Source organism: Stegodyphus dumicola, chromosome 9 (genome assembly GCF_044657685.1).
Source record: "Stegodyphus dumicola isolate Sdum_Otavi_A_Nest chromosome 9, ASM4465768v1".
In the NCBI taxonomy this organism is placed as follows: Eukaryota; Metazoa; Arthropoda; class Arachnida; order Araneae; family Eresidae; genus Stegodyphus; species Stegodyphus dumicola.
Genome location: NC_140776.1, coordinates 32,634,697 through 32,647,223, shown reverse-complemented (window position 1 = coordinate 32,647,223; position 12,527 = coordinate 32,634,697). Strand labels below are relative to the sequence as shown.

General features: G+C 36.5%; 1 protein-coding gene across 4 annotated transcripts in view; it reads left to right on the top strand.

Annotated features, from left to right (window-relative positions):
- Window positions 1–12,527, top strand: part of LOC118192447 (cell adhesion molecule Dscam1-like) — an 816,729-nt gene that overhangs the window by 394,777 nt on the left and 409,425 nt on the right. For 3 of the 4 annotated variants that reach the window (XM_085823331.1, XM_085823332.1, XM_085823334.1), the window contains exon 7: window positions 11,763–12,170. The exons of the other annotated variant lie outside the window; for it this stretch is intronic. In XM_085823331.1, the coding sequence (XP_085679457.1) occupies window positions 11,763–12,170 (408 nt within the window). The remainder of the gene's footprint in view (window positions 1–11,762; window positions 12,171–12,527) is intronic. 4 annotated transcript variants of the gene reach the window in all.

Sequence of the window (12,527 nt, the reverse complement as noted above, 5' to 3'; positions counted from 1 at the left end):
GTCGGTTTCTCCCCTATTAATAAAATTCACCCTTCGATTCTAAAAGATTGCGTTTCTGTCTTGAATTCTTGGGGAATTTATAGTATATCATGTCAGTGTGGTTTAAGATATATTGGCCAAACAAAAAGAGCGTTGAAGTTTCGTATCAAGGAACATGAATCTTATGTCAAAAAAGGGGAAATTAGCAAGTCTTCAATAGCGTATCATAGCTGGACTTTTAACCATAATTTTGATTTTGGGTCTGCAAAAATCATCCAAACGGCTTCTTCCATAGGCGAATTGGATTTTCTTGAGGCTTTTCACATTCACAAAGATTTAGAAAGTTTAGTTAATGATTTGAAGTCCAATCCAGTCCTTCCTAATGCCTTTAAAATTCTACTATCTTAATTCAACTATTTTTGCCGATAGATGGCGTTACCTCCTCGCACTTGGTACTACCAGAGGGTATAAAAATCCGTTCAGTGGTTGCTTTCCATTATTTGAAGTTCAGATTTTGAGCGTAATGTGCATTTGCCCCTCGCTCCCTATTTTAACTTCGCTAATATTTCTTTATGCTTTATCAGACAGCCTGGCTCAGTAAAAGTAGGCGGCCAGTGCAACTCTGATTAAAAATCTAGTTATAACCACGTGCAGTGCTGATAATCACCACGTGTTTCTGTGATTCCTATTTTCTTCTTTCTATGTATTTCTTTCTCCTGATGAGGAGGGACCTTTAGCTGCCCTCGAAATCGATTGAGTGTTTCATTATACCTACGCTAAATATAAGGTTGTTTTTTACGATTTTGATCAGCAGTATTCCTAAAGCATCTCACTATAGTGCCAGATAATCTCCTATGGAGGTTCGCCTTACAAAATATTTGATAAGATAGGTCATTCTGCTGAATGCATGTTTATGCTCTTGGAAAACCTAGACAGTTTCAGCAGGAGTCGTCTCAGAAAGGTGAGCTTGACGTGAGGTTTCCAGTAAGTAAAATTATAAAAATGAAATAAATAAAAATTAAAGAACTCAGTAGACAACTTTAATAACAATAAATGTTTCTTATCGACACCAGCATTAAAATGTAGTTCTCAAATTGTTCCATTAGTCCCCATTGTTTAAGAAAGAGTTCTAGGAAGTGTTCGATAGGATTCTGTTGGTACCAGTAATGAAAACCACGACGGATCAATAGAAATCAGTAAAAGTCCGTTGAAACCAATGGGATTCTAAGGATACTAATAGAGTTACTGGTTCATGGGTTTCAGTGGAGCTACTGGTTCAGTGGTTTGTATGAAGAGCCCACTGGGTTCTGCGGTTTAATGGTTTCTATGGAACATATTCAGCAGCATTTAAGGACATTACAGTTAGTTTATGAGGTGAATTTTTTAAATTAGGAAATTTGGGACTAGAGGAATGTCAAATACTTTAGTAAGGAAGAACAGGCAATAATTTAGATTTAAAATCATTTCCTGTACTTCCTTAAACACTTGTCTTCTTGACGCCTCCATAAAAGAAGATTTTCAACTAAGAGCTTATGGCGAACTGAAATAGCATAGGTATTACTGAAATATCCTCACAAATACAAAAGAATAAACGATGTATAAACTTAAACTTTTCTTTCCATTTTTAATTGTAACATAAAACAATACCATCTGTTGTCATCTCTGTCTCATTTTGTTGGACTTCTAAATTAATAACGGTACAATCTATTGGAGAAATATTTTATTATTTTATTATTAATCTGTTTATTCAACAAACTAAAATAGAATAAATTTCTAAATATTCTGACACAAGCTAAATTGTTACTATAATTTATGTAACTTCTCTTACAAGTTTTCTTCATTAAATATTCTTAATAAGATACAATGACAAAATTTCAATTGTAAGCAGAATTTTACTACCTTTAAGCAGTGTAATTACAATGATACCTAAATTTCTTCTATGGTTTATTATTAATTTCGAACAAATAGTTTCTGTCTGAATGTTTAGATTAATGCAGAAAAATTGATGAATCCAGAAATCCAGAGAGAAATTGAGATGAATCCAGAAACATTTTGATCCTTAGCATATTTTCTCCGTCGTCTGATACTGAAAATAACTACTTATAGTTTAAGTAATTAATGCGATGGCGCACAACATTCAGTGATGTTGTATGCACTCTCCTGGCTAGAGGATAAGCCTAGCATTTATGGGCATTCCTATTTCCGCCTCATGGCACTAAGAGTTCCCTCAACTTGCAGAACCAGACACAGGGGTTCAATCCCAGCTCTGGTACTCTGGAGAGAGAGACACATCCCTTATGCGACACCGATCGTTGTCTATGATTTGCTACCTGCCAGTCGCTCGGGCTGTCCATGACAGAGGGACATTACCCAGCAAACCCCTCGATGCTATCTCTCGGGGTACTAGAGCCATCTGCTCTAGGATGTGCGAGGCCACGGGCCGGCTTATAATTGACCTTTCCGGGGGCTTTAGAACCAGTAGGTTCGTAATTTGTATACCTTTTGGCCGAGACTGCCTAGTTGCACATTCTAGTTATTAGCCTACCAGAGTTCTCTACGTCGACCCGCAGGAGGGAGGCTAGATGGTAAAGTGACCTGTTCACAAAGACGTTGTTTAATTCTTTGAAGGCCAAAATGCCCAAGATGGTCTTTCATTCAAATGACCAGAACTACCCAAAACGATCGAGAATGAAATATTGTTTTCTTCCTTCCCCCTAAAATATGCAGTAGCAAGCGTAGTTTCTCCAGATGCATTATATCAGTTTATTGTGAACAGCTTGTCGTAAAAGGCTAATGGAAGCTTCTTTGTTAGGAATTAGAAAGGATGCCATTTGAAATCTTCACACCTGTTGATGCGTTAATGGAATCAGAGGGGAGAGAAAGAACGGCCCGTGTAATCGATGCGAATGAGCGTTTCGGTATTTTAAGTATACAGGTTAGCTAAGGCTTCGGTTATCTAACGGTTAATAATGTAATCTAAGACTGCCATCCATGAGCTATTTTTAGGAGTACGCCTAAATGTGTCACTGCGTGTATACCTGTGTGCGTGCATATGTGATATCAGAGGTTGTTTGAGAGATAGATGTATTTCATATTTACTGCTTGTTTATGCATATTTTATAAATATAATACATCTGGAAAGCTAAAAGAATTTTGGAAAAGATAAAATATTTTAGTAGATTAGTAAGAGAAGAGTTTCAACGACAAATTCAATATATATATATATAAAGCTTTTGCGTATATGCAAATATACGGCCATACAATATCTGTCCACTCTTGAACCGCTTATTCTAAATTGAAAGTGTTACTTTCCGTAAGGATCGATATATGGAGAAAACGAAGAAACTGGAAACCTTCCTAACTGCAACAATGTTACACAAATTAAGCTTAAAATAATAATTAAATTTTGAAAATCCGTCTTGACTAATTGCATATATAAAGATGTAAACAAAATCATTCTTTCAAAGCTCCGATATTCACTCCATTTTCACAGTGTGAAGCAGTGTTTTTTCGATTCTAGCTCAGAAATTCATTATTCCCTTTGAGGTTTAAAGTATTAGTCTTGCAAAGTTTTGCGATGACTTAAAAGAAGAGTTGTTAAAGTACTGCTGTCAGGTAAGAGACGTTTTATCGTTTTTTAATCTCATATTTGCGTAAAAGATTTTTGAGTAAAGTATGTCTTAAATTTTTAAATGCATTAAAAATAAACGATAGAGATTATAGTCTCGAAAACAGACTTAAAAATAGGATAAAAGTACTATCAGGACTTTAATTAAATTAATATTGCTTTAATTGTAATTTTTTAATAAATGTTATTATTTTTCTTTTAGGCTATTATTAGATGCTTATGACATATTTTTCTAACCTTAGCAGATATAATTCCTTCTTGAGCTCCTAACCTCGAAATGTTGAGACATATAATGACATAATTTGTATTCATTCTTCTTTTGCCATGACAGAACACTTTTTGACCATGCGTGAAATGACATTTTCCTTCTTTCGACAGTTTTCTGATTATATTTTGGAGATTGCTAATATCGCATCCCACATAATTCTTTGTTTTACATAATTCGATTTTAATGCATAGTTCGTTTCATCTTCATGCATCTTATTATATACCATGTCAGTTTTGTTTTTCTATGAAACTTTCTCGGTTTGTTTTACTTACTTCATTATTCTGCATTATATGCTTGACAGACCGTGAAACAAAACAGCGTTAAATATCTTTAGGTATCTTCCTTTATGTTTTACTTCGCTGCGGAATCTTAATTTATAATTTTTCTGTATTGTTAGGTTATAGAAGTGGTATTCTGATGATGTCCTATTAGTCCGGCATCAAATAAATTGTAATTTTAAAATATTTAAGCAAAACTGAGAATTTATGTTATGTCTGTTATGAATGGATTGAATCTGAAATTTTTAAAGGATCATAAATTTAATTTATTTTAAAACCAAAGAGGCATTTTTATCAAACACCTTTCCTTTTTTAATGATTTTCTAAGACAAACATACAATTGCTGATTCAAAAATACAACCCGTAAGGACTATTCAACTGAAAGGCAGTGTCTGAAAGTGTCTTCGAGGCAAAATCTTAGCAAAAAATGTGCGACCTGTTTGATTTTTCGTTCACTAAATCAATCAGTTATGTGTTATTCTTCAGGGAATGTGTAAGGTAAAATATGCCGTATACTGTTGATCAGTGAGAGAGGATTACATTGAAAAATGCGCTTCAAACTCTTAGAAATATGTTAAATAAATAGTACATGAAATATTAGAAGTTATTTATGTTTCGTTTGTTTGATTATGGCTTATCCCACCTGACAGACAGTAACATCAGATCAGGTCTATGATATCAGAGCAAGTCCACGGATATCATCGTGGCAAGGGATCAAGATTGCGGATATCGTTGGCAAGAGCATCTAGCGCCATATAGGTGAGAGTGCAACTTTGCTCAGCTCCCTAATTTGACACATAACATGTCAGGGGGACAAGTCCGAGGTTCTCTTATCCGCTCTTACCCTATCATCAAACTCTTGAGAGGACTTTCGCCTCGCCGCATATTTAAAGTGCCTCCATGCCACACAGACACTATACATTTACAAACGTCCATGCCTTCTCCGGAATTCTAACCCGGGCCCTTCGGTATGACAGTCACCGTTGCTAACCGCTGTACCAGTTGGGCGGCAGAAGTAATTTATCGTAACGCTGATTAAAATGACTTGCTTTATTTTCAGGATTTGGGCTGTCAAGCACGCGTATCTATCAAGTTTTGGCATCAACGTATTGCACCTAATTTTCATTGTACCCAAGCCTTTTTACACAGATTTGATTTAACTTGAGCTGAAAAAAATATTTCATTCATTTTTATCAGTATCATTTTGATTTAATATGAACATGTCTAAAAATTTTTTCCCCGAAATTCCAAAAATGAAGTTTTTTATTTGTGTCAGAGTAAAGCACACACGTTACATATTAGGTAAAAAGAGCATTTCAATAATGTTTTACTGATGTGAGGAAGGAATTCTCAACTATGAATTGTAAAAGTCAAGTTGGATTAGCGTTAAATGAATTAAAACTAGAAAATTTAAATTCACATGCGAAGACGGTTTGGCCACAATGTGTAACAAGCCAAACACCTAATAAGACCGAATTTTGCAGTATTATTATAATGACACACGCGAATATTGAAAATAATCTGTAGTGCGAAAATATTGAATAATTGTTGATCAATAAAGTTCTAAAAGAAGACGAAATGTTAGAGATTGTCCTTTACACTTCTAATCCCACAGAACATAGTGACAATAAAGGTAACGATGTCAACTACGTATCTAGCGGTAGCAGAGATAATGTAGTCGGAATGTGCCTCTTATTTTCATTACTGCTGTGAAATTGAATAAAACTTGCTATGCGTATGCATGCAAAGGGATTTTTTTCCTTTGCACATGAAGATTTTTTTTTTCTTTTCATTTAAATGAAAATTTAACTTAATGCATTTTCGCTATATATGTGTTATGTTGATATAAAATTAAAAGTTGCTTAAAAACAATATTTTCAGAATTTTTATCATTGTACTTGGTGATACTTCAGATCCGAAACCAATCTTCTTATCTTGCAGGGATACATTGCCCTTTCTTACACGTATTCTGCACGAACGTATGCATCGTGCAAAAGTTGTGCGGATCCTACTAACTGAAATGTTGATATCTGCAACCGCGAAAACTGTCCGGCGACATGCCTTGTCTTAAACTCTCAGTAAAGTATTTTCAACTGATATGAAGGTTCAGCATAAACTATTTTATTGGTCGTCAGCCTAATAATTACGCATCCACGTCTTAACACTCAAGCATCTATAGCATAAGAGAAGATTAAAAGCAAATCTATTTATTAGTGAACCGGCCTCATTAACAGATTGTGTGTAACAATCGAAATTCTGAAGTTTGAGGGAATATCAGAAATAAACTTTGAAATAAAATTTAATGTACAAAAGCCTGAGTTTTACAAGAAAAAGAATACTTATAAACTTTAGCAAAGACCCTGAATATAAACGCGCGAACTCATAGCAAACAAGGCGAAAGGTAGTTCAAATACACTGGTGTGCAAAAATAAAGGACGAAGTCTAAAAATTAGCATATCAGCTGAACGAAGAGGCAGAGCGGACAGAAATACCAATCAGGAGATTAAGTAAGGTGATGTACGGTAGCACATGCGCAGATATGCAGGTAAACGTAATGGGGGAGTGTCTGAGTAGTATAAAGCATGTTGTCGGTGTAAGATCAGTATTTCTGGCAAAGAGATTGCACGCCGTATAGCAGTTAAAATCACACCGAGTTGCTGCCTCGGGCGAGAAATGGCGAATAATCAATCTGTTAGACGACATCTGGATGCTTTTACCCGAGGTCGAATCATTGGGAAGTTGGAGGAAGGCCGCAGTGTGACAAGTGTGGCTGCAGAGTTCGGAATTGCTCACAGCACCGTTTCACGACTTTGGAGACAATTTCAAACTACAGGAACAGCTTTCCGGGGGTTTAGTAGTGGTCGTCCACGAGGAACTACACCCGCAGATGACCGGTATATTGCCTTACAGGCCAGAAGAAACAGGCGGCAGACAGCGGGAGAAATCGCTAGACACACGACACAGGCGACTGGACGACTGATATCGCGTCTTACCGTGGCCAGAAGACTGCACGGTGGTGGTCTGTTTGCATGACGCCCTGTACGGTGTGTAACTCTAACGCCTGCCCATCTGAGAAGGCGGTCTCTGTGGTGCCGGGAACACCGGAATTGGAGAGACAATGAATGGGGACGAGTACTCTTTACAGATGAAAGCAGATTCAGTCTGAGTAGCGATTCTCATCGCATACTCATCTGGGGAGAGCGGGGAAGCCGCAATCATCCCTCGAACAGCATTGAAAGGGACAGGTATGGAGGTGGCGGTGTTCTCGTTTGGGGAGGCATCATGCTTGGTAGTCGTACAGACCTTCACATCTCCGACGCAGGTTCAGTCAACGGGACCCGTTATTGTAACGAGATTCTTCTTCCATATGTGCGTCTTTTTAGAGGCGCTATGGGTCCGCAGTTCCTTTTCATGGACGATAATGCACCATGTCATCGCACAGTAGCTGCCGAACAGCTCTTAGAGAGTGAGGATATTGATCGTATGGATTGGCCGGCACGATCTCAGGATCTCAATTCCATCGAGCATGTATGGGATTTTCTTGGCAGCTCGTACCTTACCACCAGTAACGATTCCGGAGCTTCGAATGGCGCTGCAAGACGAATGCCAGCAATGCCTCAACAACTCATTGACACCCTCATTCTCAGCATGGGCAGACGCTGTGAAACCTGCCTAGCAGTCAGGGGAGATCATATCCCCTATTAAAGACCGGATGTTTCTTGCTGGACACCCATCACAGGGATGTTTCGGCCTTCAGTCGCATTGCGCTCCATGCTACTTTTTCAATAAAGCTTCTTTTTATCCCTCTGATTTCTCTTTTAGTAAGTATTGCTTACATTCCGGATGCTTACAAACACCCCCCGGGGGTCGACGTAGAGAATTCTGCGAAGCTACTGGCTAGGATCTGTACCTAGGCAGTCTCGGCCACGGGGGTATAAAATTTATGAACTTGGTGGTTCTGAAGGCTCCGGGAAAGGTCACTTATTGGCCGGCCTCGGAGTCTGGCACGTCCTAGCGCGGCGTGGTGCTAGTAACCCGGGGGTTTTCCCCCGGGGTCGCTGGGTAATGTCCCGCTGCGACGGGCTCGCCCGAGCGACTGGCAGGAGCATTAGACGACCGGTGCTGCCTGGTGACGTATCCAGGTGGTGCGCGGCTCTGCTGGAGGGTAATAGTGGAGGTTGAACCTCCACGACGTGCCCAAAGGCAGAGTCGACCTGTAGTAAGATTAAGTTACTCGGAGCAGGGCAGCCGAAAAGCTATAAGAAAAGCTATAGTGTAGTTCAAACCCTTGGAGAAATAGTAACGAGATGGTTAAGCGGTGGTTTCAGAAGCTCGGCTTTGGACTCAAGAACTATCTGTTCAAATGCGTTAATTAATTTGTTTCCTGGTGGAAGTCGATGAGTGAAGTGACAGTGATGGCAAAATGCTGAGAAAACTGATTAATAAAAAGGAAACCTACAGTGTGTTTTGTCGTTTCTAGACAAAGAAATTTAAAGACACCCTATACATTGCCTATATATAATTGGTCTTAAATAAGAGCACTCCTTTATCTGACCATCCAGGCTCCCGCAGTGGCCGAGCGGTAAAGTCCCTGAACACTGGTAATTCGGTCCAAGGTTCGAATCCAGCGAACAGATGGGCTGCCTGAGCGTTTTCTTGATTTTCGCTATGTGTAAAGTTTATACGAGACAGTTTTCTTAGAAACTCCTCCACGCAGGAATCCCTTCCCTTAGGCAGACCCCTCGAGGCTTTGCCGTAATCACATAAGGCCAAACAAAATTCTAAGCATCACATTTATAATAACCATTAGGAAAATTTTAGAGCATTTTATTAATTTACACTAAATCAGTAACAAAGTAACTTATAAGATTTTATGAGAATTAATTTAAACGTCAAGTATAATCCTTTATAATACTTTAATCGTATTTATTTAGCTCTAAATTAAATAAAATTTGGCTAAACTTGCAAAATTACAAAAGATTTAATGATTACCTTTCCTTCGTTTATGACTAAGTCTAGCTGCTTCATACCTTGAGTCCCTTAGGAAAATGCCTAATTTCATATTTTAGTAAAATTATCCTCAATTTATATCTATTTATATTAGTGCACATCCAAATTTTATAAATTTTTATGAGCAGCTGAAACATACACTTTTGGTTTCCTTTCTGTTTTTCTTAGCTGAAATCAAAGCAGAGGTCTTGGGTCCTCGATTTTGAGATATTGTGGTTTAGGCACATATTTAAAACATACATGAACTAAGCAGAATACGCTAGTTTGCATGGTACTGAAACCCTAGTGTATTTGTTACAGGTGTGCCTAAAAATTTATTAAATTAATATGTGATGCGTTTTCAAAAATATATTTCTTTTTTTCAGTTTTAAAATACTTTCAACGCCGCTTCGTTATTAGTTTTACCGCGTCTTCTAATCTATATGACGAATAAAATATATGTTTTAAAAAGTTCGTTTTATATTTATTCAAATATTTCCCAATGCTGGAAGCAAGAATTTCTTTTAACTGTAAAAAATAACTGAAATAAATGATGCTGAATTCAGTTTTAGTAAAATATATTTAAATATATGTTATCGGCTAATGAAATTAACTTCTACTTCCAGATCGGATAGTAAAATTATAACGTTGCAAAATTCATTAAGGTTTGAAATTTGTTGAAAGTTTTATACCAGTTTCAAATAGGCAAAGGAATGTTAAAAAATGAGTTATCGTATCTGAAATATCCGTAATTCGTCGCTAATTGGAAATAGGTATCTTGCTATTTTGAACGTAAAAATTCGAAATTTATTCACTTTCCCCAAAGTACTTTTTATCGCTTTAAATGTAATATATGTGATTTATTGTTATGAAAATTTGGAGTTATGTAGAATAAAGTGACCTGCGTAATTTTATCATACTCTTTCCTCTGTTAATTTAGTGTTTGTTATATCTTGGTCAATGGATTACACACGTTTAAATATTTTAAACAGGTTTTATTCCAAGAAATTTTCTCAAAAGATAAATATAAAAGATAAGATAAGAAAGGATACATAAAAAAATAAAAATGAGACACACACATATATATATATATTAGTTGATCAAAAATGTTTTAATTATCACAAAATATATTGTTTAAAATAAATGGGCCTGTTCCAGAGTTTATTATGTATTTTTTAAACATCGACAGATGCACTTTGGCAGATACAAAATACAAAGTGAAAAATGAAATTTGATGTAATCCAGGATGAAAGCTTATTTGAAAAAACAATTTTTGGCAATCCTTTCTTTGGCTATTAAAAATTCGATATATGTTAGTACTCTTTCATTTTGACGCATGTAAAAGATCGAAATAGAAAATATCCAAATTAATTTCGAATATTAAAGGACTATCGCCAATTAAAATTGGAGGTTGGCTTTACATATTATTCGTGATCATGATCGTCCTATGAAATCTTTAAAACTTTTTTTATCTTTCTGGCAGATATCAATAAATCACCTCTACCTCTTTTAGTTAGGTTGATTTAATCATTTTCCAAATTTGTAGGAATGGGAAAAACAAAAGTACGATGGTTAATGTGTTATCAAAGAATTAGTCACACGGTTTTAAATCCGCAGATTTTGCTAACCAACATCCTACAGCTGTATTCTGATCCCTCAAAAGAGAAATATTCTACATGCTGTTTTGTTTAGGTCAACCTACTCATTTGGATGTAATTCCGACTTCTTAAAACTATGCACGTTTCATGAACACAGCTGACTGTTTAAGCTTATACAAGCGGCTTTTCCATTAATTTTTTCCTTGCATAGATAAATATTTTTTCAAACTTCTTGTTCCTGTCGTAAATGGATCAACTTGTGGAGGGCTATTTACTGCACCGTATTCCAATACAAGTCTGTGCAACAGTCAAAGAACTAATTTTATAAAACACAAAAATCTTTTTCGACGTGATAAATATCCATAATTCTGAACTGAAATCAAAGGCGTTCACTTGATGCTAATGTCATGAAAACAGGTTGTTGAGTCATTAGGATATTTTGAAGCAGGAGTACATCATAAATGAGCAATGTTCTCGCCGGGACTCAAATACGGACTTCTCGAATATGCGCCGAGTGTGTTATCGTTACACCATGCTGAGAGAGGGGAGAAAATACCTTGTAAATTGATGCAAGAGATACCCTTTATGTGACAGAATTAAATGCTAGCTGATAGAAAACACTTTTTGATTAATACAATTTATTTGACTATTCCTCTTATGCTAACCAAGTATTACTGTAGAAAAGATTTATACTTTCAAAATTTAAATTATACAAGCTTGTTTATAATTTAACATACATGTAACTTTCTTTTAAAATCAAGACTCATTGCGAAGCTATTATTTCGTTTTAGGAGTGTGGGGCACTTTTATTGGTATGACACATATCGAATAAAAAATAAATCCATTCTAAAAGGACACATTTTTTTTAAAATTAGGATTAGCTAAATTGGTTTTATGTTTGCTTCAATATAATATTCTTAAAAATATAAGATAATGCTTATTTTTTTCTTCCCTTTCTCTCTCTCTCTTTCTCTCTCACCGCACTTTCTTCTCACTCTGATATGGCACATTAAACCTTCCAGAGGACGCACCAGTTTTCACTTACGCCTTTTCAGAGCAAGCTGTACACCCTGGAATCTCCGTGTCTTTGAAATGTTCTGCATCCGGAAACCCTCTGCCCCAAGTGACATGGTTAGTGGATGGATATCCCGTCCCCGAAGCATACCACATAAGAGTTGGCGACTACGTAAGCGACGAAAGGACAGTCAATAGTTATGTTAACGTGTCCAGCGTCACAGTAGAGGATGGTGGAACTTACCAGTGCATTGCCCAGAACGGAGTTCGGGGCCTCGCCCACTCCAGACGACTTAATGTATTTGGACCTCCGTTCATCAGGCCCATGAGGAACGTCACTGCTTTGGATGGACAGAGCGTCGTAATTCATTGCCCAGTATCCGGGTACCCAATTAGCAAAGTTTACTGGGAAAGAGGTAGGTGAAAACTATAGAGTGTATGAATGAGAGAATGAACGAAGAGAGAAAGAGGAGAATGAGTTTCTTATTACCATAAATTAAAATTTGCATAAAATAACTGAAACCGAAATAAACAGTTTCACTAAAAACTGAATAATTTGCTTCTTAAAATACACCAGACAACTAAAATTTATCTACAGCTAGTTATGTCGTAGGAACTAAGAATTTTAAATTTCGTTTAATTCACAAGCATTGTTATTTTTTGCTGTAAAAGTATTCCTCCCTTACTCAAACAATACTTTTCAAATTTATTTAACATTAAATATGCGCGACGTATATTACTGGCTACTTTCATATAAAAAAAACTAAAAATAA